Source organism: Danio aesculapii, chromosome 13 (genome assembly GCF_903798145.1).
Source record: "Danio aesculapii chromosome 13, fDanAes4.1, whole genome shotgun sequence".
NCBI classification, from domain to species: domain Eukaryota; kingdom Metazoa; phylum Chordata; class Actinopteri; order Cypriniformes; family Danionidae; genus Danio; species Danio aesculapii.
The window spans coordinates 25,688,570-25,715,622 of record NC_079447.1 but is presented as its reverse complement, the minus strand read 5'-3'; the positions used below and the strand labels follow the sequence as shown (position 1 = coordinate 25,715,622).

The following is a 27,053-nucleotide window of genomic DNA, read 5'->3' as shown; positions in this document are numbered from 1 at the left end:
CCCATTTCTCTTAAACTTGAAGGTGTAGGGCTAAGGGGAAGGGCTAGATAGCCATTGAAACTGAGATTTTCCAGGACCACACTAGAAACCAAGGGGTACGAAAATGTCCCAGAATACATCAGCTTCAATGGCAATATTGTTGCATATGCGAGTAATGAGATGCACAAATTAGTATTTTTTGGCATTACTACAATGAACAAGCATATGTTTCAATACATTTATAACAGCGTTCATGTTTTATGGTCATCCTAAAAAAAAAAAGGATGACTAAACTTCCCCCGTTAAATTTCGCTATGTATAATCCATAATAATAACTCTTGTATAGTAGTCCCACGACATACTTTCACATCTGACACTCAAATACCCTGACGCAGAAGTCTAGTGGCTGCAGAATTACCTTTTTTTTTTTTTTACAGTATCTGGCATAATGTTAATGTTGTTTACTTGTGTTTACATAGATGAATATGGCCATGGTGTAAATGCACAGTACAGTTACGAGCTTATTGCCACATTATATTGTTATGATAACATGATATTGTTGTCTTCTGTGATTTCCTGAAGATAAATACCAAAAGTAAAGCGACTGGAATAACTACAGCAGTTGCCGTCATTGTTCTCATATGTAGAAATTGCGATGACACATGATCACGTGTACAGGTGTTGTTGTCACAATCACCAGCAATCTAATCCTTACAGATCGCTGGTAAACACACAGATCACATAGGACTACAAATCTGCTGGTACATGGACTACAAGATCCAGTTATGCAACACACACACACACGTGCTCCAAGTCTCCATTGATTACACTCCCAAAGCTGAAGTTGCTCATGGACTGATTACTGTACTATTTATACAGCACACAAATACAAAGAAGTTGCTGAGTCTTCTTATCTGTTTCTGTGACATTACAGTGCATTTTCCTTTTGACCCTTGCTTTGTTTTGCTTGTTTTATTGTTTATCCCAGTCTGCTGCCTGCCTTCTGACCACTCGCCTGTTATTTTGACTACGAATCTGGATTTGCCTGTATACATCTGTTTGCCCCTGTGTTGACCGTTGCTTGCCTGACTATTTTGCTAAATAAACCTACATTGGATCAAACCCCTGTTGTCAGCATCACTTCACATTACAGATAACAAGACTCAGCAACTTCTGTGTGTTTGTGTGCTGTATTAATAGTCCAGTAATCTGTCCATGTGCAGCTTCAGCTGTGGGAGTGTAATCAATAGAGACTCGGAGCAGGTGAGTGTGTTGCATGACTGGACCTTGTAGTCCATATACCAGCAGATTTGTAATCCTATGCGATCTGTGTGTTTACCAGTGATCTTTAAGGATTAGTAAGGATCTCGCTGGTGATTGTGACAGTTGTAGTGGTGTCCCATTTCTTAGGGGTAAAATTTGAAGCCCTTCACCTTGACACTCTGTTTCAAGGGCCAAGAGAAAAGAGTATAGGTTAAAAAAAAAAGAAAGAATTAAGATTGAGCCTAAATGTTTTTGAATGTCTTTACTGCCACTATTAGTCAATAAAAAAATCCTTGCTGAATAATATAATGAATTATATTATTTAAAGTCCTCCAGACCCCTTTCAGCCATAACGTACAATTAGTATCCATGCATTGATTGATTGACTTATTTAATTTAGGGATCCTTAACTAGAAAGGTGATATACAGTAGTTTTGAAGCTTGTAGCTCACAATGTAGCTTACATCGTCACCCTGATTGGTACATTTTTCAATAAAGAATAAACTATTATACTTACCACATATACTATAAATATACTTCAAATAAAATGAAATCAGTGAGAATGAATGACAAAGAAAGACATGTAACATGCCATGAATGAATGAACTTAATTCATCTCCCTATTTCCACTGAAAACACAGGTAACACTGGAGAAAGTAAAACAACAAATACAAGAACAACAAACCTGCTGATGGATTCCCCCTGGTCTTTCCTTCAGGTGTTAGTTAAAACAGAGAGAGAAAAGAGGCAGGATATTAACACTTCACATGAATGACACAAACTACTAAAGGAGACTACAGAAGAGACACAGAGGCCTCAGAAATATACTGAGTGCTGGTGATGACACCAATATATTTCACTCTGTGTCACACAAAATACAGTTTAACTGTAAAAAAAAAAGAAAAAGAAGAAAAAGAAATGACACACGCACACACACATACATTAAGTGTAAGAAGAAACTGAGAGCTTTTTTTAGACAGGCAGCAAGCAAGCAGACGTGCAAGCTACGAGCGGTGCACAGACAAGCTGACTAAGAAAAGCACTAGCAGAGGGACAGCTGTGTTATCTGTGAGTAATTACTCAAGAATTGGTGGATTGCCTTAATATAACAGCACACTCATTTGTCAGCGCATTGTCTGTCTGCAAAACTGTCCTGGCTTCTGTTTGATGTGATTTATCTGTTCTGGGCAACGTGGGGGAAAATTTCTGTTTCAGCCACAGGATTTACACGAGGAAGCAGGTGTGAGTCTGTGGCTTGCATCCAAACTGAAACTTTCTAAAGCTTCAGTTATGCTGAAGGCTTTTGTTTAATGTGAAAAACGGAATCTTGCCACCCACGTGGCTGTGTAGGAACCTGTAGTGGAAATGTGTTCTTTCTACATTAAATTCATAAGAACAATTTTAACATTTTTTACTCCTAAATTTCAATAAAAGTCCAAAGTACGTATTTTGCTGAGCATTATTGCTTATTCTTTTTGTCATTTTTGTTTGCTGAGCTAAAAAAGACCCTGAGCTAAAGAAGAATCAAAACTCTGATGGACCCTTTTCACAAGACTATTGGATGCATTTAACGGTCATCATAATCATAATCCTTGACAGTTTTTAATATTTTGTATACATGTATGTGTATTTTCGCATGTATTTAATCACCTTTGCATCAAATTACAGAAAAACAATTATCGCTTGTGCGAGGTGTTTCTAATGAAGCGTCAATAGGGCAGGATAGTAAATGGGACGTTTTTTTCTCTTCTGGTTGACGTCATCTATTTCACATAATTTTTTCCCTTTTCTGAAAGTCTTGATAACGCCATTGTGGAGTTTTTCTTTTATTATTTCAGCAAATAGTATTGTAAAAAATATATTTGTTGTACTCTCCCACTAACTGCGCTCTTAGTTTGACAAACTATGGCAACTTCTGCTACTGAGAAACCCAGAAACGTGAAAAGGGTCTTTTACTCTAACTACATGATCAAATGTTTTAGAACAGTAAGATTTTTTATGTTTTTTTTAAAGTAGTCTGTTCTGCTCACCAAGCCTTCATTTATTTGATCTAAAATACAGCAAAACTGTACACAATTGTTACATATTTTTTGTATTATTTTTAAAGTAACTTCTGAATATATTTTAAAATGCAATTTACTCATGAGATTTCAAAGCTGAATTTTAGCACCATTACTCATGTCTGACTTCAGTAGTGACTTCAGCCTTCAGAAATCATTCTAATATGCTGATTTGTTGGTCAAGAAACGTTTATTGCTATTAATATTATTATTATTATTCTCAGAATCAATTTTTAACATTTCTTTCTGAAGATTCTTTGATGATTAGAGAGATAAAATGATCAGCATTTATCTGGAATAAAAAGCCTTTGCGACCTTATTCATTCATTTATTCATTTTCTTTTCGGCTTAGTCCCTTTATTAATCAGGGGTCGCCACAGCGGAATGAACTGCCAACTTATCAAGCATATGTTTTATGCAGCGGATGCCCTTCCAGCTGCAACCCATCCCTGGGAAACACCCATACATTCTCATTCTCACACACACACTACGGACAATTTAGCTCACCCAATTCACCTATACCACATGTGTTTGGACTTATGGGGGAAACCGGAGCACCCGGTGGAAACCCACGCGAATGTGGGGAGAACATGCGAACCACACAGAAATGCCAACTGACCCAGCCGAGGCTCAAACCAGTGACCTTCTTGCTGTGAGGCCAGACCGCTACCCACTGCGTCACTGTGCATTTTTATTATTAATATTATTAATATTTTTAACTATTCTTAATCAAGATTCTTTGATGATTATACAGACAAAACAATCAGCATTTATCTGGAATAAAAGCTTTTGTGAAATTATATTCTTTAGCATTTAAAAGCTTTGAATCAGTAATCTTTCACTTTTTTTCTTCATAAATTAATCATCAGAACTAATATGTTTCTTTAGAAAGGAAGCTTTAAATTCATAAAAAGTGAGGATGAACATTTATAATATCACAAAATATTTATATTTAAGATAAATTATTTTCTTCTTACCCTTCTATTTATCAAAGAATTTATCTACTAAGCAATTTGCAACATAATAATAATGAAAATGTTTTTTAAATGCAAGTTTGGTGAGCAAAAGAGACTTTTTAAAAACCCTTAAATATTCTAAAACATTTGAATAGTAGTGTACTGTACATTGGCAATATATATGTATATATATATTTTTTTTATGGCTGAAGTAATACAGTCATGTTTAGCTTGGATGGCCTGGGGGTACTTAAATTCAACAACGCTTCAAATTTCAACAAGCTTGAGGCAAGTCTGAACATACATGTCTATTTTTGTGTCTAAAAACAATATTCCAACATCAAAAGCTTCCAACATCAAATCTAAAATTGAACAACTGAGCATTTTTTGTTTGTTTAGTTTTTTTATTTAACTTGTTAGTGATGTGTCATTTATTAAACAGTGTTCAATTTATTTATTTTTTTAAAGATTCAATGTGTGCTTTTTGCATTGTAAGAAATAAGGTCCGTAAAAATACACAATTCTAAATTTATTATGATTACAAGTATAATTGTGTAGGTGCCCCTTAAAAGAGACATAAACTTAAAAGAAAGTTCGAATCACATTTTATTTCTAAGTACAATTCTTGCTATTAACAAGCATTAATCTTTATCTTAATAGGCTTCTAATTAGCTGCTTATTAATAGTTAGTATGGCAGTAGTTAGGTTTAGGTTTTGGGTAGGATTAGGGATGTAGATCATACTTTCTAAGTATTAATAAACCGTGAATATCTTTATTATAGTCAGGTAATAAGCCAGTAATTAATAGTGTGAATTCATGTGAATAGTTTACTTTAAAGTGTCAACAAAGTTTGAAATATTGAGACAAATACTCAGACTTGAACTCAAAACTTGTGTTTTAAACTTTTACTTCTTATTATGAGATGTAAACTTGAAGTTGTTGGAAATATTTCAAACTGTCCACATTTCACCTTTATATACAGGTATAAAGTATGTATTCCCAGTGATGGGTTGCAGCTGGAAGGGTATCCGCTGTGTAAAACATGTGCTGGATAAGTTGGCGGTCCACTCCGCTGTGGCGACCCCAGATTAATAAAGGGATTAAGCCGAAAAGAAAGTGAATGAATGAATGAATGAATGAATGAATGAATAAAGTATATACAATTCTGAGCTAAGTGGTGTAGTTTTCTCTTCGTATTTACTCAGCTACCTAATGAGTAAGAGTAAGCATGGATATCTTATCTATAAAGACTGCAGTAGGGCACAGATAAGATGATTATGCTTAAGAAGAGAGACAGACTGAAGGAAAACACAGTTGATTTGCTGAAGAAAGTGGGAAAATGAGAGCTACGGAAGCACTGACACCAAATACGACACCAGCTGCCAGAGTTGTACCTACTTTGTAGGGCTGCAGGTATGCAACGCCTTCAAATGAGGCTTCCAGGTAGCAATGGAAACCGAGTTCTCATCAGCCGCATAGCTACGCCACACACACTACGTGCAGAATATACAAAACCAAGAAATGAGGAAAGTAGAAAATAAAGAGGAATACACAAGGCCAGGAAAAAAGCAGGGATTGGAAAAATAAAAAGAAGAACAACAAAAGAAAAAAAAATAAAAGATTAGTAACAACCGGTTCATGTAAGCGCTCTTCCATCAGTTCACTGCATTGATACATGCCTTTGAGGAGGGAGAACACTTTTATAGAACAGCCATGTGGCACTCAGGTATGATCTGGACAGGTCTGTGGAGTAGAGACGCCACGCAGCCTGGTGCAGGAGACACACACACAAACACACACACACACACAAGGGACATGGGTGGAGAAAGACAATAGCATGGTGAGGAAACAGCTGGTGAATCTTTGACTGAGATCAAGACATTTCTTCAAACCATTGCTTTGGGTTTCTAAAGAATCCTCTTGAGTTGTATTGTGAGATCCAAAAGTCTGAGACCACTTAAAAGTCAAAAATAAGTAATACCTAAAATAGGACTATCTGACTTTACTGAACTGGGCAAATTAGTATGAGACTGCAATGTCTTAGGGCCAGGACACACCAAGCCGATGGTCAGCCACTGGGCTTGGTCGGTCAGCGCTGCTCTGGCTAGTTGGTTTGGCATGTTTCACATGTCGAATATTTGCAAACGATATGGATTATTACATTATTAGACATATTTGTAGGAGTGGATTACTCCGTGGTGAGAGACAATTACTGTGATAATGGTACAAAATGCTGCTTTGTTTATATGCTTTGCAAGCATGTGCTGGAATTTCTGGTTTCCCATTCTGAATGAGAAAACAGATTACTGCCTCCCGAGGTGTGAAAAATAACATCCCCCCAACGCAGATGCAGAACTGCCATCTGCTGGCATCTGTTTGGTGTGTTCATGAGCAGCTTTTTGGTCCAAATGGAACCAGACATGAGCAGACGCAAGGCAACAACACACTTGGGTTTCACTGGAGCTAGTTGTTTGGTGTCAGCTTGGTGTGTATTGGCCCTTTACAGAGATAGTCCACATAAAAATTAATGGGTTTCATATTGCAATGCTTTCTGTGTCCAGAATCAGCTTACAAAAGTCATAATAGTGAGGTATCTCAAAATTCTATGAGGAGAAGTCGTAACTGCAGGCTCATTTGTCAGACTTTCTTTTGCTCCTTTTTTTCTACATAATAAATACTGTACACCTAACAAACTCGGTCAAGCTGTCTTGCATTTAGAGGCAGTGCCAGATTTTTGTGAAATCAAAAGACAGTTTGAGGATGATGGTTTATGCAATGGTTTTCAGCAAATTCATTAAATTCTTTTTTTTTCTCACACTTTCTGGAGGTCTTTTTCACAATTCGAACACAATTCAAAAAAGATAACATCGATCTTCACACGAACACTCCATGTCCAAATATGAGAGTGGATCAATGTTGAATAAATGTCTTGAAATCTGAATCAAACACACAACATTAAAACAGCCAGAGGACTTAAACGTGATGTGGTGAATGAAAAGAAGCATAGAATGTTTAAACTAGCAGGTGTTTATAAAGCACAAACATTTTAAAATAAGAGGTCAAAAACAGACAGTAACCACCTTTTCAGAAAAGCAAGTGCACACCTTTATTTATGACCTCACATGTTACTTTAAGTGTTTAGTGTTTGAGTGAAGATGTGGCCCTAAATTATATTCATCATTATTTAATGTACAGTACGTTATCAATATTTGGATTTTTATTTTATCTAAAGATAACATGACACCCTATATCAAAAGAATATATTTATATATAATGAACAGCATTTTAAAGGTGACATCGGATTATATTTTCACTTTTATAAATTTCTTTTGTTTAGCTTAAAAAAAATATTCAGCTTTTGTTTTTACAAGCTGTCCGAGTGTATTTATGTGCCATAATTGACCTGTTTGAATTCTGTGCTGGCTTAAACATAATCAGCTACTACTTCACATGTGCCCGCCACCAAGCAAACTATGGACTCCGCCCTTTTATCACCTCTAAATGACTAATGATGGTGCCACCAGTGTTACTTTTCATATGTATAGATGTTTGTTTGAATACATTTTTCATTGATAATGACAGGTTGCAATGTCAAGCACTGATAACTAATGCACAACTACGCTCAATCTCACATTCTTTAACTATAATGTAGAAACAGCATCAAATGCTCCTTCATGTCAGTCATAAAGACAATAGCCCCTTTCACTCATCGTCTCACATCAGCATGTTGTAAACGTAAACGTGCTCATTTCAGCAATTTACTAATTTCTCTTTCCAGAAAATTGGTGAAACGAATGTACCATTATTTTCAAAAAGGGCCTGTTCACACATGATCACACATGATTACTGGCTATTTTTTTCCAGAAAGGACTGTATGTATTGACTCCAGTCAGTCAGGGCCTTCAGACCCATTAACATCCAGGCTGTTTATAGAAATACAGTAAACACCTTTGAATACTTTTCCAGACATCTTTAGCTGCTAGCTATTAGTCAGATAGTGTTTCTATGTTCATTCTTAATGCAAACTATGGAAAAAATATTGATAAAATGTTCATGATACCGCTGTTAAGTTTACCTTCAAGCTCTGCATTCAGCTGTGACACACTCGTGCATGTGGAGGAGTGCTCCAGTGAGTGCTAACCCACAAACAAATGTACATCTCGACATGTGGAAGTGTTCCCCTATGTTTACACCAAAGTTGTTAACAATACTTATCCATCCACAGAATTTGTTATGTAGTCAAACGTGTAAATATTCAACTGCGGTTAGCAGCGCTTCTGCCTTTGGATGTCTCTGGGACAAAATCAGCTGTATGAATGCTAAAGCTTTAAATAAAAGTGAAACCATCAACAAAAGCCTGACCCCTATTATGTTTACAAATACAAGCGCAGCCATTTAGTGGCCATTTCTGGTCAATGGTGTCAGAATTTATCAGTATTTTGGAATGGATGTGTAAATGGTCTTTTTCTGAAAAATTCAGGTACTTCCTTGCCTGTGTGAACAGCGATTTTTGAATCTACCGCTAAAGTCGTTACGGAAAATTTCCGGATATGTACCGGTATCACTGTATGAAGGGTAAGGTGTTTGTGCAATACATTGAGGTGTGTGTGCTGCATAGGTTTTAGCTGCTCCTCAATAATAGATTCCCATTCCCAAATCAGCAGCCTGAAAGATGGGATACAGTATGAAGTGAAATGTCTCACTCTGGAGTGACGTGTTTTTGACAAGGTAAAGAGAGTGTTTATTTAGGCTACGATTGAGAAATTTTGTCAAAGTAAGTTTCCATTAAAACCCTACAGAATCATACCAACTTGTGTAAAATGGCCATCTGATGTCACCTTTAGCACACTAGAATGAAGCAAGATTTGATTGTGCATTTACTAAAACAATAGATAATTTGTGATTTGCCTCATTCTTTATGATGTCAGCTGAAATAAAAATGTGTTTTCTCTGGAAGAACAAGTCATTTTGATTCAAAAAATGACAAAACAACAACAAACAAACAAAATAATGTGCACTGATGAATCACTCACATCAAGACCAGGAACATGCTTTAAGAAAGTCAGCAGGGTCATTTCTATTTGATGTTGACTTATAATAATGTGATAATGGACTCCGCTTTACGCATTAGGATGAGCTGATTTAAAAAGCAATAAGAAAAAAAATTGAAGACGTGTTGTGAGAGAAAAAACACACACACATCAAGAGTGAAAGACTTAAGATGGAGCTCTCTAATTGCGTGACACAACGGTGAGGAGGAAGGGCATCATTTCCATCATTCTGCACAAAAATGCAAGTGAAGAGAAAACAGCAATCGAAACATGCAGGAAAGAATCCGGACCCAGACATTGCTAAGAGTCACACTCCACAGATCATAATTAAGATTTATATATATATATTTCTACGGCTTATATAGGGACCTGAAGTCATTCAAGGGAGATTAGAAAGAGCAGAGATAATGCACCAATGCAGTCGCTGCAATATTACATTTTTAAAAACACAACATGGTCAAAATACACAATTACTGTCGTCAGTAATTGAAGCTGGATGGTTGGATGCCCACTGAAAGGCCTTTGGAAAAATAAAAAAAAATAAAAAACAGGGTTAAAGAGAGAGCAGGAAGTAGGACAAAGTAAACATAAGGAGCAGTGAGTATATGAGATCTTCTGTCTGCAATATCAGAAAACAACCTGGAGAAAGAAAAGGGGTCATGGTGGTTAAAATAGTTAAGAAATTGCTTGTGGGTTTTCAACAGCAGCCAAAAGGAAGTAACTCATTTCTATAATATTACAGGACCTCAATGTTCTGTAGATATGTGTGTGTGTGTGTGTGTGATTGTGTGTGTTCACATTTTCCTGGAGTAAATCTGTTTCTCCTGCTAGAGGAGAAGGATGCAGCGTCTATTAGGAAGAGCTATTGTCCTCTGGGAGGCCTTTGCGCAGAATTCCTTCCTTGGAAACACATCATAAATATCGGCAAGTGTTTCCTTTGGCTCTGACCAAAGATAATAGTCCTCGTGTAATCAATGCTCGTGGTATTGTTCGTTTTCTCTTTATTTATTTTAAAATGAGCATGGTTCATTCCAAAAACAATCTGTATTAACTACAGTTTTTTGTCTTTTTGTTCAGTAAAATATTGAAACGTGTCTCAATTAATATCAATTTCTGTGAACAGTGAAGTTACAAAAAAACATATAATAATAATAATATTTTACGTTTATATAGCACTCTTCTGGGATGGTTAGGAGGCCATCATGGACAGAGGTCAGTGGGCAAATTTGGCCAGGATGCTGGGGTTAAACCCCTACTCTTTCTCAAAGGACATCCTGGGATTTTTAACGACCACAGAGAGTCAGGACCTCGGTTTAACGTCTCATCCAAAAGATGGTGCTCACTGAGCAGTATAGAGTCCCCATCAATATACTGGGGTGTTAGGACCCACACAGATCGCAGGTAGAGAGCCCCCCTTCTGGCCTCACTAACACCACTTCCGGCAGCAACCTAGCTTTCCCATATGGTCTCCCATCCAGGTACTGATCGGGCGCAACCCTGCTTAGCTTCAGTGGGCGACCATGTGAGAGTTGCAGTGATATATACATCTATCTAATATACAGATAGAATAATAATTTCAAAGTATTCTAAGTATTGCTATTATTATTTCTTTAAAAGTTTTAAATGGGAAGAGGATGATACAAATTATGCAACAAATACATTTCTGGAAAAGCTGTGAAAGACATAATATATATATAAAATGATACATAAACTAATAATATTTATATTAATATTAATAATAAGATTATTAGTTCAAAAGTTTTAAATGGGCAAATATACATTCATTCATTAATTTTCTTTTCAGCTTAGTGTCTTTATTAATCTGGGGTTGCCACAGCAGAATGAACCGCCAACTTATCCAGCATATGTTTTATGCAGCGGATGCCCTAACAGCTGCAACCCATCACTGGGAAACACCCATACACTCTCATTCACACACATACACTACTACGGACAATTTAGCTTACCCAGTTGACCTTTAGCGCATGTCTTTGGACTTATGGGGGAAGCACCCAGAGGAAACCCATGCAAACACGGGGAGAACAAGCAAACTCCACACAGAAATGCCAACTGACTCAGCCGAGGCTCAAACCAGCGACCTTCTTGCTGTGAGGTAAGAGCGTTACCCACTGCGCCACCGTGCTGCCCGGGCAAATATACAGATTTAAATAAATTAAATACATTTTAGATCAGATTAAACAGAATATTTAGGTTAAATATTATAAATATTACTATTATTATTATTATTATTATTATTATTATTAAAAGTTTCAATTTTTAACTGAAAAAAAACATAAATTATGCAACAATAGCATTTTTCAAAAAGCTGAAAAGATATCCTAATAGAAAACAGCATTTTAAATATTTATAATTATTATTATTATAAATTTATTTTTTAGATGATTTACGCAGGAAAAACAATAAACTGAAAATAAAACTGCATTATACTTTTTCTGAAAATATGATATTTTGGCTGACACTATTTTCACAGAGTGCCATTGCATTTAGTTTTTATCAACATAAAATGGGTAGGTATGAGTTTAATATGACATACAGTTGAAGTCAGAATTATTAGCCCCCCTGAATTATTAGCCCCCCTGTTTATTATATCCCCAATTTATGTTTAATGGAGAGATTTTTTTCAACACATTTCTAAACATAATAGTTTTAATAACTCATTTCTAATAACTGATTTATTTTATCTTTGCCATGATGACAGTAAATAATATTTGACTAGAAATTTTTCAAGACACTTCTATACAGCTTAAAGTGACATTTAAAGGCTTAACTAGGTTAACTAGGCAGGTTAGGGTAATTAGGCAAGTTATTGTATAACGCTGGTTTGTTCTGTAGACTATCAAAAAAATATATAGCTTAAAGGAGCTAATAATGTTGACCTTATAATGGTTTTAAAAAAACAGCCTTTATTTTAGCCAAAATAAAACAAATAAGACTTTCTCCAGAAGAAAAAATATTATCAGACATACTGTGAAAATTTCCTTGCTCTGTTAAACATCATTTGGGAAATATTTTAAAAAATAAAAATAAAATACAAAGGGGGCTAATAATACTGACTTCAACTGTATCTGCAGTGTACTGCATGTTTAACAATTTGCATTGCAATGAAATTGATCCTTAAGCATTAGCATAAGCATATGGCAAAACCAAACATACAGATAGACTTTTGGCTCCTTAACATTAAGCAATTGGGAAACATGACAGGATCTGAGCATTAGGCTGGACATGGTAAAACTGAAAGAGTTTACCTGTATGAGACTGGCGGCTGGGTTTCTCCTCTTTTCAAAGTGCTTCTGTCTGTGCTGCTCTTGGACCTTCAGAGCGAAGCCAGAGCCGAGAATACCCTACACCCACATCCACCCACAGACACAACACAATCATTCCCCATTACTGATCTGGACTGAGAAAGAGACTGTGAGCTTGCAGGACACATTTGTGAGCTGAGAGTTGCAGAAACACTTGACGCCAATGAGTCAGTCAGGCCTCCGAGGGCCTTCACAACCACACATACTGAGCCTTCTCAAACACATCATACAAATCAGCACACTGCTAACAGTCTGCCCGAGCTAACAAACACACTTTTATTGATTTCAAATTTTCCCAAAAAAAGACCACAAATCCCCTTTATCTCTTGTAAGTGAGATCACTGAAAGACTCTGGATCTCGGTCTTGTAAAATGAAGCCTGATGTATTGTTTAACTCTATAGTAGATCTCAATAATTTGTGAATGTGTTTAGTTGATAATTTCTAATTTGTTCATTTAGTTTTTTGTGTATATCTCATTCAGATTCTATTATTGGTGCGTCCCAATTCACCTACTAATACTAAGTAGTAAAGTATGTTTAGTATGGATCAAGTATGCAAGATTTGAAACATAATATTTCCTCATTATCAGATTTTTTACTATTTCCTTATTATCGTTATCAGGAGGGGGTCAGTGGGCATTTGTTACGATCATCGAAAGTGAACATGGCGGCGGTGTTGTTGCGTTTGTGGGAAGAGCGGGAAGAGACGCTTGTTGTGATTGGTGAAAGAGAAGAGGGGGAGGGGTGTTTGTTGTGATTGTCAAAAGTGAAGAGCGAAGGGGGGGGGGGGTGGTGATGGGGGCATTTGTTGTTATCGTCAAAACAAGAGCAGAAGGGGGTGGGTGGGCATTTGTTGTGGTCATCGAAAGTGAACACGGGGGGTGGGAGGGTGTTTTTTTTAAGTTTATCATCAAAAGTGAAGGGCGGGGAGGGCGTTTGTTGCGATCGTCGAAAAGAAAGGTAGGGAGGTGGGGGGCGTTTTTTTTATGATCATCAAAAGTAAAGAGCAGGGGAGGGAGCATTTGTTGCTATTGTCGAAAGTTAAGAGAGGGGAGGGGAGGGGCATCAGTTGCATTCTTCGTAAGTGAAGAGAGGGGAGGAGGGAAGGTGCGTTTGCTGCTATGTCAAAAATCGAAGAGGTGGCTGGTGGGGCATGGGCGGTAATTGGCTGAGTTTGTTGCGATTGTCAAAAGTGAAGAGCGGGGAGAGGAGTTTGTTGCGATCGTCGAAAAGAAAGGGGGGGGGGGTGTGTTTCATATGATCATCTAAAGTTAACAGAGGTGGAGGGGGCAATTTGTTGCTATTTGACGAAATTGAAGAGCGGGGACTTGTGGTTGGGTTTGTTGCGATCGTCAAAAGTGTTTATTTAGCAGCATATTTAGTAGCATATATATAAGAATAAACATTGTCTCGTACCGTAGGACAATATAAAAAAAAAAAAAAAAGAAAATAGAAAGCAACAAAAAACTGCATCATAGTTACAAAATATAAAATCAAAACTAGAGAGGGTACATAACTTAAACCTCAGAGGGGTCACTGGTTTGCTCTTGAGATATAGATTTGTCAAATAAATCAAAAATATTTTATGGAGCTAGTCCTTAAAAAACTGAGTCTCTCATCTGAATTACAAATATCACATGGGACATCCAGTTCTGGAATGAAGGAGGTAAAGGTGATTTCCAATTGTTTAGCACTAGACTTTTAGCCACGACCATGTCTTGCATTAAAGGTTCTTGAATTGTTAGATGGAGAGAAAATGTATTTTTTCAGAAGCCAGAAACAGCAACTTTGGCATCTGCTAGAAAAGATTTGCTATAAGCCTTAGAGTACCAGACAAATATGTTTGTCCAGAATCTCTTCTGTAAGGGACAGAGCCAAAACATAAGACTTTTTAAGATCCCGCAGAAACCCTGAACTCATTTTGCTTTGGTCTTGTAAGCAGATTACCTATCTGTGGTCATTAATGGTTATATACTTTATAACCCTTCAGTAATTAGCAATTTTTTGTGGGGTTTTGTGGTCTTTTTGGAGTTTCATATGGAAAAGAAACGTTTCACCTTTTGTGTCATAAAAAAGAACATAACCAAACACATCTAGGACAGCATGAGGTTGAGAAGATGATGACAGATTTTCCATTTTTGAGTACTTAGTTTAATCTAATCTTCTATAATGTCATAACGCAGACATCAGGTTAAGGTTACTCACAGCAGGCAAAGCAAAAAACGAGATGCCCAACAAAGCAAACCCTGCGGAAAGAAGCCGTCCGGTCCAGGTCTGTGGAGTCTTATCCCCGTATCCAATTGTTGTGAGAGTAATCTGAATAAAGATGGAGAAATATGAAGGGTCAACCTTCGTATATTAAAACAGCTATTGCTAAACATAGAAAAGCCTCATATTCCAAAACAAAGTGTTGACTTCCCACAAATAGACAGCATTGAATTATGTGTCTGGTTCTAGGACCGCAGTGTACTTTAACACTCCACATGTCATGTACAAAGAAGCATTAACCTCTATATACTACGAATGAATCTACATGAGGGCCAAACATAGATCAACATTGAAAAAGGCAGCCAAAACTGCATTCAATTCTATCCATAAAGCCATACTAAACGCTCATAAACACCAAAGTGTATTCTAAAGTTACGGCCACACAGACGTACAGTATTAGATCCATCTTTCAGCAAGAGAAATACTTTGGTGGCTTGTCAAAAAAAGGATCAGTCTAACATCTCGCACTCCTTTCCACACTCATAAGTGAGCGCTTCGGATTTTTGCAGGCAGGGGATACTTACACAAAGGCCTGGCCAAAGCAAATTCAACACATCCAGTAAAAGTGAGTGATTTGTCAAATGCACTAGGCGTGTGGGAGCTCACACACAACGCCAGAGTCCCGCTCTCCTGTTTTCCTCCACGGAAGCCTGCCTGTCAGCTCCAGACGCTGGCTTGGGCTCAACCCAGTGTAAATACCGTGTGGCAGCATAATATTGGCCCACCGCTGGTTTGTCTCTGCATCTGAGCTCTACTCCAGGAGGCCATACCCTCAACTGACCTCACATCTCCTCGAAACAGCTCTATTTTTTCTGGGTAGGAGCAGGAAATTACATGCATTGATTTGTTAAGTCAGCTGGTGAGGAACCATGACCAGTCTTGCTGTGAACCACAACAACTAAACCCTGTCATGGTCAATGAATGTAACTAAACAGCATCCTAAAAACAAACTGTGAAAATGGATTGTAGATAGAAGAGTGAAAATGTTCGGGTAGACTTACCGTACCCCACCAGAGGGCATCAGCGTAGGTGGCAAACTGTTTGTTAAATTCTTTCTCCACCAAGTAGACCAAGAATGAAGAAAAGATCAGCACCAAGAAGCCAATGTACCAGGCAGTCACAAGCTCCTGAAACACACATATAATAAAATAATGTACATACATGCAAAAAAAGTAGTTGTTTTTCTCCTGCAGGAACAACAATGGAGTATATGCACATCACAGGCTTTCAATTTCAGCCAGCCAGCCTGAGGGGTTCCGGTGAACTGTCATCCATTATAAAATTGCCAAGTTTAAGATCGGATTTCATTAAAAATAAGTGATCTTCACTGCCTGATGAATATATACGATATAAAATGGGTCTCAGACCGGACAAGAAGCACTGCATTAAATTCCATTCAATGTCTTAAAAATATGACCGTTTATTTTACATCAGTATTTTTAATGGAGTTTCTGCGCTCGCCTGCTGCTCCTGACGCTTGAACAAAGTCTATTTAAGTCTATTTGACTGGATGTATTGTAATTACATTACAACATTGATGTTGACAATAGTCACATTAAGCTTTCACCAGAGGTTTATCATTGGCTGAAAACCACTAGCTGTGCATATACCACGTTTGAAGTTGGTTTGCTAGTCTTGCTAGTCTCCTTGTACCATATACACCTGGTTTTAAGATTTCTTTTCATCAATCCAAAGTGGACAACACTAAATAGGGGTAAATGGGATCTAAACTGGTTTGAGCTTGTTCACATTTGTCCACTTGCAGAAAATATATTTAACTGGATGTTGATGTTGTCATATGTGTTCAAACAATCACAAAAGACCAACTTTCCTCTGCTTTCCTCTAACATGAAAGTATCCAGCTATTTGGCATTGGGGATATTAGTTAGTCTGGCTGGAGGATCATTGTGTTAACCAGCTAGACCAGCAAAATTCGATATATGGCATCGTTTTTTTTTTACTGTTTTTTTTTTACTGTAAATTTTCCTTTTATTGAATTTTATACCTTTTGTCCATTCATATGGTTGGTTTGAAGCTGATTTTGGGTCCATGTCAGTCACTTTGAGGGACCAGCTAAACCATTTTAGTGCCAGACTTGGAGACCAGCAAACACAGCATATAAACATATTTAGAATCATAACCTTAATAAAAAATCTTTTATGGAGCAATTTAAAAACTTAAAGTGACATGGTGGCTCAGTGACTACCACTGTTGCCTCACAGCAAGAAGGTTGCTGGTTTGAGCCCTGGATTGGTCAGTTGGCATTTCTGTGTGGAGTTAGCATGTTCTCCCAATGTTCGTGTAGGTTTCCTCCAGGTGCTCCGGTTTCCCCCACAGTCCAAAGACATGTGCTATAGGTGAATTGAATAAACAAAATTGGTCGTAGTATGTGTGTGAATATGTGTGTATGAATGTTTCCCAGTACTGGGTTGCAGCTCGAAGGGCATCCGCTGTGTAAAACATATGCTGGATAAGTTGGCGGTTCATTCCGCTGTGACGGCCACTGATGAATAAATGGACTAAGCTGAAGGAAAATTAATGAATTAAAAATCTTCAACAATATTTTTGACATGCTTCTGTTTTAAAGTGGCTGTCAGCTCATCAGTTTTGGAAATCAACTTGTTAAGCAGCTAAATCATTAGATGACCAGACTGGAGTTTCAGTTTAAACCAAACAAAACCAGTTTGGTCAGACTGGCAAACCAGCTAAACCACCAAAGGCCAGCAAACCAGACTGGTGTAAGCCGTTTTATTTTTTGGTTTGATCAGGGTTGTCAGGAAAATGTAAACGCTTAAGCCTGAGAGGAGATAGAAATAAGTAACTCTGCTATTATATCGACCACAATGATTCATTGCGGGGACCCCTAATCTCTCCACTAAATGGCGGGTAACTGAGGACTGAGGAAGCGTGTGGTTTGGCTGCAGCTCGTGGATGGAGTTTCAATCCAAGCGATGCTGGAAAGAGAGGTTGATTGTGGGGTCACATGTCTGCCTCAACATGAAAACTCACACGCAATGTCATGAACCTGAGGACTATTATTCTTTTTTTTTTTTGCCATTAAGTAGTATTTGGTTTACCTTGCTGTGAGCGTAGACTACAGATCCAAGCAGTTTCCAGGTACCGCCTCGCCGATCCATACGCACCATGCGAAGGATCTGCAAAAAACGCAGACTGCGAAGTGCAGACGTGGCAAAAATATTGCCCTGGCTACCAGCTGAAACCACCGCGATGGATGCTATGAGCACAATTATGTCTGAAACACAAGCACAATAGAGAGCAAGTATTATTTTTGTAAATGTAAATATACAGATTATTGGACTAGAACAAAAAAACATCCAAATTCAATTGCACTTGACTACTTTTACCTATTAGCCTACTCACATAGAAATCTGATGTATGGCAATATATGCAAATTACATTGTATAACATACAGGATCATATCTGGATTCCACATATATAAAATGTCATATATGCTACGCACATTTTGAAAAATGTACATATATACAAATATTGGCAAATATACATATATTCAAACATATTAGCTAACATATGTATGAAAAAAAAAACTATTTTTCTAATCTTATTACATATTTGTAATACCAATTGTTGGAAAAAATATATGAAAGCAGCCATTTTTGCAATATTCCAACATATATGTTTCATATATGACATACTGTATACACTCATCGGCCACTTTATTAGATACACCTGTCCAACTGCTCATTAATGCAAATCAGCCAATCACATGGCAGCAACTCATTGAACTTGAGGCATGAAGACATGGTCAAGACAATCTGCTGCAATTCAAACCGAGCATCAGAATCAGGAAGTGCCAGATGGGCTGGTCTGAGTATTTCAGAAACTGCTAATCTACTGAGATTTTCACACACAACCATCTCTAGGGTTAATGATGCCAGAGGTCAGAGAAGAATGGCCAGACTGGTTCAACAACATGAAAGCATGGATCCATCCAACGGTTCAGGCTGGTGGTGGTGATGTAATGGTGTGGGGGATATTTTTTTGGTACACTTTGGGCCCATTAGTAGCATTGTGTCAACGCCACACCCTTCCTGAGTATTGTTGCTGACCATGTCCATCCCTTTATGACCACAGTGTTACCCATTTTCTGATGGCTATTTCCAGCAAGATAACGCAACATGTCAAAGCCCGAATCATCTCATACTGGTTGACAACATGACAATGAGTTCACTGTACTCAAATGGCCTCCACAGTCACGAGATCTCAATCCAATAGAGCACCTTTTGGGATGTGGTGGAACAGGAGATTCGCATCATGGATGTGCAGCCGACAAATCTGCAGCTACTGCATGATGCTATCATGTCAATATGGACCAAAATCTCTGAGGAATATTTCCAGTACCTTGTTGAATCTATGCCACGAAGGATCAAGGTAGTTCTGAAGGCAAAAACGGGGTCCAACCCGGTAGTAAGGTGTACCTAATAAAGTGGCCGGTGAGTGTATTTTATATAAGTGAAATCAAAATCTCAACCTGTGTATCATATATGTAATTTGCATCTATTTCCATGTCTTCTATCTGGGTAAGCTTGCTGTTGTTCTCAGTAGCTCAGTAGCTTTCTGAGACACCAGGGACAGTGATATTTCAATAATTACGCTGTTTCACTTGTCTGTTATGTCTTTCTACTTGAGATCAGAGACAGAAGGAATGGCCAAGAGAGAGCAGAGAACCACAGCCTCACAGAACAGCATATCTAATCACACTGAAAACCTTCTCCAGCTGCCAGCGTGTCTTAACCAGGGATAATATTGTTCTTTACTCAAATCACCTCCATCATATTTTCCTACTGAACGTTACACTTGAGGTTTGAAATAAGACTGTTTTTCGTGTCACACATGCTGAAGGTGGCCTCCTAAAAGTCTGTTATTTGAAATTCGAATCGCACAACGATTGAAGGTTGACGCAAGGTGAAAGGGGAAGACTGAGGAACATGAGCAGATGGGAATGAACGCAGCAGATTTATGGTTTTTGCCATACTAAAATGTGGAAGTCTACAAAATCATAAGCAATAGAGAAACCACAAAAATAATGAAAGGCACAATTTTCTTTTCCTTTCATAATATAATTTGTTTCCTGTAAATTTGCTTTGGAACAGTGTGTATAAATAAACTCAATTCAATTTTAATTGTCAAAATAAAATAACTGGCAGCACAGTGGCTCAGTGGTTAGCACTGTCGCCTCACAGCAAAAAGGTTGCTGGTTCGAGCCTTGGCTGGGTCAGTTGGCATTTCTGAGTTTGCATGTTCTCCCCATGTTCACATGGGTTTCCTCCGGGTGCTCTGGTTTACCCCAAAGACATGCGCTATAGGTGAATTGGGTAAGCTAAATTGCCCATAGTTTATATGTGTAAATGAGAGTTTATGGGTGCATTCCATGGAAGGGGTTGCAGCTGGAAGGGCATCCGCTGCATAAAGCATATGCTGGATAAGTTGGCGGTTCTTTCCGCTGTGGCGACTCCTAATTAAAAAAGGGACTAAGCCGAAAAGAAAACTAATAAATGAAAATAAAATAACTTTGAACTCTGATCTCAGATTGCATCCTACTTAAAAAAATGTTTATACAGTACTAAAATTTAAAAAAAAATCTGTTGTATTATTAATATTTAACCCTCCTTTTCCCCCAAATGTGTCTTATTTTTTTTTTCCTATGCTACCTCACCTCAAAAACTGACCTGTCTTCCCCTGGACGGAGGGGTCCAATTTCACTGCATGTAACAGTGTTGTGACAAATAAAGGCTCTTAGATATGTTATTGTTATTAAATATGTATTCATAAATTGATTTTAAAAAATGTTGAAAGTTCTGTTTTTTTTTTACCTTATTTACCTTTATTTTTATGACCTTAATGTGTTTTACTAATTTATTTTGTGTTTACCAGTTATATTATTATTGTTGTTGTGATTTCCAGTAGTGTTGTCTCTGACGGTGATTACTTCCTGTAGTTTGTTGCAATCGCCAGCGGGGTTTTCTCTATTGGAGATTACTGCCGAACAAACTACAACTCTCAGCGCTCATCAACTCCTACAGCTGACAATAATTCTGACACTCACATGCAGACACAGCTGCAGCTCATCTACACTGATTACAAGGACTATAAATACACCTCACCTTCATTTACACGTTGCGGAGTCTTGTTTTACCACTGAACGGTACGAAGCGGGTTCCTGGTTTGTTTTCCGGTGTTTCTGATCCTTCCCTTGTTTCTCGTCTTGTCCAATTGCCGCCTAGTCTGACCTCTCGCCTGTACATTGACTACGATTATTGGATTACTCTTATGATATTGTCTCGCTCCTGTATATGACCCTTGCCAGTACGACCTCGATTAATAAACTGCATGTGGATCCGCAAGGCTGTTCTTAGCGTCTGCTTCATAATAGTTATGTTGTTTTGTTGTTTTTATTATTGTTACTTTTATATTTTATTAACTTTTAATTAACAGGATGAAATTAGGTAAATAAGCATATATTAGTAAATAATTTAAACCGTTACATTTTTCTTTTTTTATTCACTCTAGTGTTTCATGATACAGGAATTCGGTACCTATCAGTACTGACATTTTTAAAATGTCCGTTTCCTGCTAACATTTAAATGCTGTTGAGCCCATTCTTAAACCCTGCTTATTTGCCATTGTGTTTATGTGCTCAAAAGAAATGACTGTGATTGGCTGTGAAGGTCATCAGTTTATCAAACTCACCTCTGTTGACTGAGTGTAAACACAGATACAGGGACACTGGAGCATTTTAAAGCCGTGAAGATCAGCTGGTCTGTGTATGAGCTGATATAAGAGCGATCCACTGATGAATCGAGTGATCTTTGTGGCTTTATAACACTCCAGTGTGCGTATATCTGTTTACACTCAGTCAACAACGGTGAGTTCGGTGAACTGATGATCTGATGATCACAAATGTTAGCGGCAAATGGACGTTTAAAATTTCAGTACCGATTGGTACCAAATTCCAGTATCGTGATGACACTAATTCACATACCTAATTATAGTGTTGCCAGTTCCACATGAAGATTTAAAAAGACAACATATAATAGAGCACGTGGTTAATTAACAGTCAGTGAGCTTCATTAGGGGTCCTCTGGTGTGCATAACACAGTATGCAAAACTCTTTATACAGTTTTTAATGGGGCATGCTGAATAAATATGGTGAGCTGGGAGTGGAAACTCTTTCTTTTTCCTCTGTGTTTTATAATTCAGAGTTAGTCACAGCGCTGATGGGGTTTGGATGGGACTCGCACTCTTAATGAATGGAGATGAGGTTCAGTGCTTGACACACACACACACACACACACACACACACACACACCACACACACACACACACACACACACACACACACACACACACACACACACACACACACACACACACACACACACACACACACAAACATATATACATATACACACCCACACACAATATACTGATATATTCACACTGGAGCTTAAATTACCCTCATACAACACAATACCACATACCCCATATGCGTAATAAATATAAATAGCACTGGTTACTTATTGCCTGTAATCTTTTACTAGAACATTATTGCATGCTTTTGCTGAAGAGGGAATTAAGAGAGAAATCTTTCATTGGTTATGAATGTTTGAGTCAGTCATTGATTCCCATTCAGTCCATCGAGCATCTGTTAACACACAAACCAGCACAGCACATCCATCTCCCTCTACAACACACGTTTTTTTTCTTACCAATGACACAGAATGGTTTTCTAGCGAAGCGCAGTCGTCCTTGCCATCCCCTGTACCGGCAGCAGCATCCAGCTGACCAGATGCGGATGATGTACTCCAGACCGAATACAACAATCATCACAAACTCCTGCAAATCAGATATTCAAACATTAGATGTCATTAGCATTTCTGAATATTACCCTTCTTGTAATGGGTAATATAGCTGTTTGTTAATGTTACAGAAGTGCAACGTTTAAAAGATCAATTTGTTTTACCAAAATAAAAGAATTGATTCTAAATTACCTGAATGTCAATCTAAGAGTTATTTGTATAATGTCAACCAATGGGTTTTATTATCTGCCCATACACTGTGCTTGATTTGACTGTGATACTGTTCTAGATGAGGTGTGGAAGAGTTTGGTTTGTGTTGTTGGCAATTTGAGAAGACTTTGTTTTCTGCACCACAAAAGCAAATCCATGAAGGCACTTCTAAAGAAACTCCAGCTCATATCAGTCTAACTGCTAGTATCATAAGTGCTGAGAAAACACTCCAGAGCTAAAATTTAGATATTGTATTGAATATTTTGGTTCACTTGTAGAGCAATTACAACAGATTGGATCGAGCAGAGCAGGCTCTCTAAACGGTGGAGGTGGATTTAGAGCAGAGGTGTCCAAACTCATCTTAGGTCCAGTGTCCTGGATAGTTTAGTTCCAACTTCCTTCAACACACCTGCTTGGAAGTTTCATGTATACCTAGAAAGAGCTTGATTAGCTGGTTCAGTGTTGCAAGTTTCCGATGACAAATCCACTAGAGGGTGCTGTCTACATTTTTGCTAATTGTTTTTGCAAATGTTACTTATGGTATGTTTTGTTGCATGTTTCAGATCCAGGTCCTTTTTGTACTTGTCCATAAGAAGTCAGCGCTTGTCGTACAGATCACCTAGCACTGTGTTTCTCAACCACGCTCCTGGAGGGTCACCGACACTGCATGTTTTTGGATGTCTCCGTTGTTGGTCACACTCATTACAGGTCTTGCAGTCTCTGCTAATGAGCTGATGATCTGAATCAGGTGTGTTTTGTTAAGGAGACATAGAAATTGGTAGAGCTGGTGGTTCTCCAGGAATGTGGTTGAGAAACACTGACAGCGAACCACTGACCTAAATCCAACCAACAGTGTTTTAACAGCAAATGTAAAAGAAAACTGCAATGTGACCACACAGTTTTACTCTTATTTTATATTTCTTTGATCTCTTTTGATCTCTTTTGTGGATCAATACTTTACTCAACATTGAATACAACATACAACATTGAATACAACATCATACAAAAAGTAATCTACTGAGAAAATGACCAAGCCAGAAAATTGTCCATATTGACATGGTCAAATTTATTCAGTTACAAATCATAGAAACAAGTTGTTTTGTGGTGTTGTGAAAAGATAAAAGAATCCTTTATTCATTGCTAATTTATCCCTGTAATTATCATTAGTGTGAAAAAGAACAGAAGCTCCATCAAGTACGTTATACTGCCCTCTAGCATTCATTTTATCTAGAAACTGCAGTCAAATGAATGTTCAAGTACTGTATGTTGCTGTGGTATCACAAAAAAAATGTAGGCTGAAGCACAAAAAAACTGTTGGTAAAAAAAGGTGATAAAGCAAAGTATATTACGAAAAAAGGACCATGAATGGATGTACATTTGTTGTAGGAGACCTCCAAATCAAAAATAAAAATAGTAAAGGGGTGCTTTTGTAACAGTACAACATGGAATTTAAATAAAACTATCACAAAATATTCTTACTGTTTAACATACCCTTTAAACTTAGACGTGGATATTTAGCAATTAAATATGCTGGATGTATAAATACACACAAATACATTAGTTCACTGCCAGTGGACGATTCTAACTACTGTAACATCATTAACCTCCAAGCTAATTCATCATGGGCACCATCCTTGTGTCTGCTAATTGCACTGTTAGATAAACCCCAGTTGAGTTCACAGAGGGTTTCACCTGATTAAAACATCTGTCTGCACAGAGCTTACACTTCCAGAAACATCACACCTTCACTAAATGCTTAAAACACTCAAAACTTCAATGCTTTTGTATCAGCTGACACCGACTGTTGGGATATTAAACAACCTGTGAAATAAACAAATCAAAATGTATAAACTAATGGGTCTATTACACTGAGCAGAATTGACCTGGTTTCACACACTCTTGAATTTAGGTTCATCTTATATCATCACAAACATACCTTACAAAACAGAATGTAGTTAATTTATTCTAGTAATGTACAACATATTATAGAACAAAGTGAGAAGCATTTTATTTATTGTAGTTTATCTCATGAAGGATTGTGAGCTGCATACTGATTCTTTTGAGAAGAAAGCTGATTGCGAGTCATTCATTTTCTGCTTTGATTGCACTCGCAATGCACTGCATGCTTAGTTTAGCTCTTATCCCAGTTTAATCATCAAACTGTCACCACCTACATGTGTTTTGTTGAACTAATGACACTGTCATTGGCTAAAATGTATGGGTATGTTATTTTACTTTCTAAACAAGTGCACACAAGTCTGACTTGCTTTCATATTCACACAAATCAAACACAGTTCCAGTGCAACCAATCTGTAAATCCTTCCACAGGCAAGTTTGGGTTTGGAACATGGGTCTGCATTACCAGTTGTTTTGTGAACCACACAATGTTTTGCACTGAGCTGACTAAATTGTAACAGAATCCTAATAGTTTCAAATAATTATTTCATTATTTTTTTTATGTGAACGAGTCAATTTTGGATCATACAAAGAAAAAAACAGGAAATATAAGTTATTATAAATAAATAAATATTTTTATGAAGTTTCCATAAACATGTATAAAATTTAATATTAGATAAAACTATATAATGATAAATATCTAATATTTCTAAATAAATATCTACCTACTAACTTTATTTAATAAAGTTTCCTAAAAAGATTTATATTCATTCATGATAGCATATATTTTTATTAATAGCATACATTTAATAGGAGTGTTATAAGATTCTTAGCACTCAAGATTATACACTTTCACAAAGAAAGGCACACATTCTGTCAGTGGTTCTGTTAAGAGTCACCAGCGATCGACTGTGGATCGCTGGAGAACTCCAACTCTGCCACCAAATGGACTACAAATCACAGCATGCACCGCGCACACATCGGTTCCTAATCTCGTCTGACTGCAAACACTCACAGCTGAAGCTGCTCAGGGACTTATTACACAGAATATTTATACACCACATTTGCTCACACACATTACTGAGCATTGGTTCCTTTTGTTAGTTAAAACAAACCTGTAACTGTACGTTGCCTTTTCATTTCCTTGTCTAGCCATGTTCTTTGATTCTTGTGTGTATCTACTCCTAGCCTTGTTCCTAGTTTATCTTACCTTCTCCGGTTTTGATTATCTGCCTGTTTATCGACGACGACTTCTGGATTATCTATATGTACCTGTTTGCTCATGTTGTTGACCTTTGCCTGATTTACGTTGTAAATAAATCTGCATTTGGATTTGTACCTTCTTCAGTTACAGGTTCCTTTTCAAAAAATACATGCTTGTTCCTAAAAGGTATTTTAGTACCTAAAAGTGGGTACTGCCTCAGCTTTTTTACTTTAATTTCTGTGAATGTTCAAACATTAGACTCAATACACTCAAAAATAATTTTAGCTGCTTGTTGACACTACTTATTTAAAATGAGTTTAAACATTGCGATTCTTAAGTTATTTTTTGGGTCAACTTCATTGTTTTATGTTCAAATTTGAATAAAATATTATCTTAACTTAATCTATTTATGTTGGGACAACATGAAGGTATTATGTGGAACCCAGCATTTTTTATAGCATAGAACTAGGCGAGATTTTTATGGATTTTTTTCCGATAAAAGCTTTGTTTTTTTGACTCTTGTTAATAAATCCCTTGTTGCTTTTTCTTTAGAAATCGAAATAGTATGACATTCATACATTTCCTAACATCAATGCTGAAATTGATTAAAATAAAGTTGTGTAACTCATGTGTAAAATTAGATTAGATTTGATTTATTTTGAACAGAAAAATCATACACAAAACAATTCTTTAAACAAAATACAAAAAGTTCAATAAGGTTCGAAATGGAGCGAGATGAAGCAGAAGCTTATTTTTTCCCCACCTCATTACCACACACATCATTCGTCTATTACTTCAAGTTATTTCTTCTTTTACTTTTACTTAAATTATAAAAGTAACTACACTTATACTTGTATACTACTAATGATAAGATGCTTGATGTGTGAAGTTGACTGTAAATATATTTAATATAAATATAAAATCTTGAACCTTTTCTAAAATCTTGAGTTTAATGATTAATGGTTGAAACTGCTGCTATTTTCTAAGCTAATGGCATGCTAATT

The 27,053-nt window shown here is 37.1% G+C and overlaps 1 protein-coding gene across 1 annotated transcript in view; it reads right to left on the bottom strand.

Annotated features, from left to right (window-relative positions):
• Positions 1 to 27,053, bottom strand: part of kcnq5a (potassium voltage-gated channel, KQT-like subfamily, member 5a) — a 227,154-nt gene that overhangs the window by 29,555 nt on the left and 170,546 nt on the right. The window contains exons 6-12 of the mRNA XM_056471458.1: positions 22,650 to 22,776; positions 17,979 to 18,154; positions 15,903 to 16,028; positions 14,839 to 14,949; positions 12,577 to 12,672; positions 5,939 to 6,027; positions 1,928 to 1,954 (exon numbers count right to left, since the gene is read on the bottom strand). Of these exons, the coding sequence (XP_056327433.1) occupies positions 1,928 to 1,954; positions 5,939 to 6,027; positions 12,577 to 12,672; positions 14,839 to 14,949; positions 15,903 to 16,028; positions 17,979 to 18,154; positions 22,650 to 22,776 (752 nt within the window). The remainder of the gene's footprint in view (positions 1 to 1,927; positions 1,955 to 5,938; positions 6,028 to 12,576; positions 12,673 to 14,838; positions 14,950 to 15,902; positions 16,029 to 17,978; positions 18,155 to 22,649; positions 22,777 to 27,053) is intronic.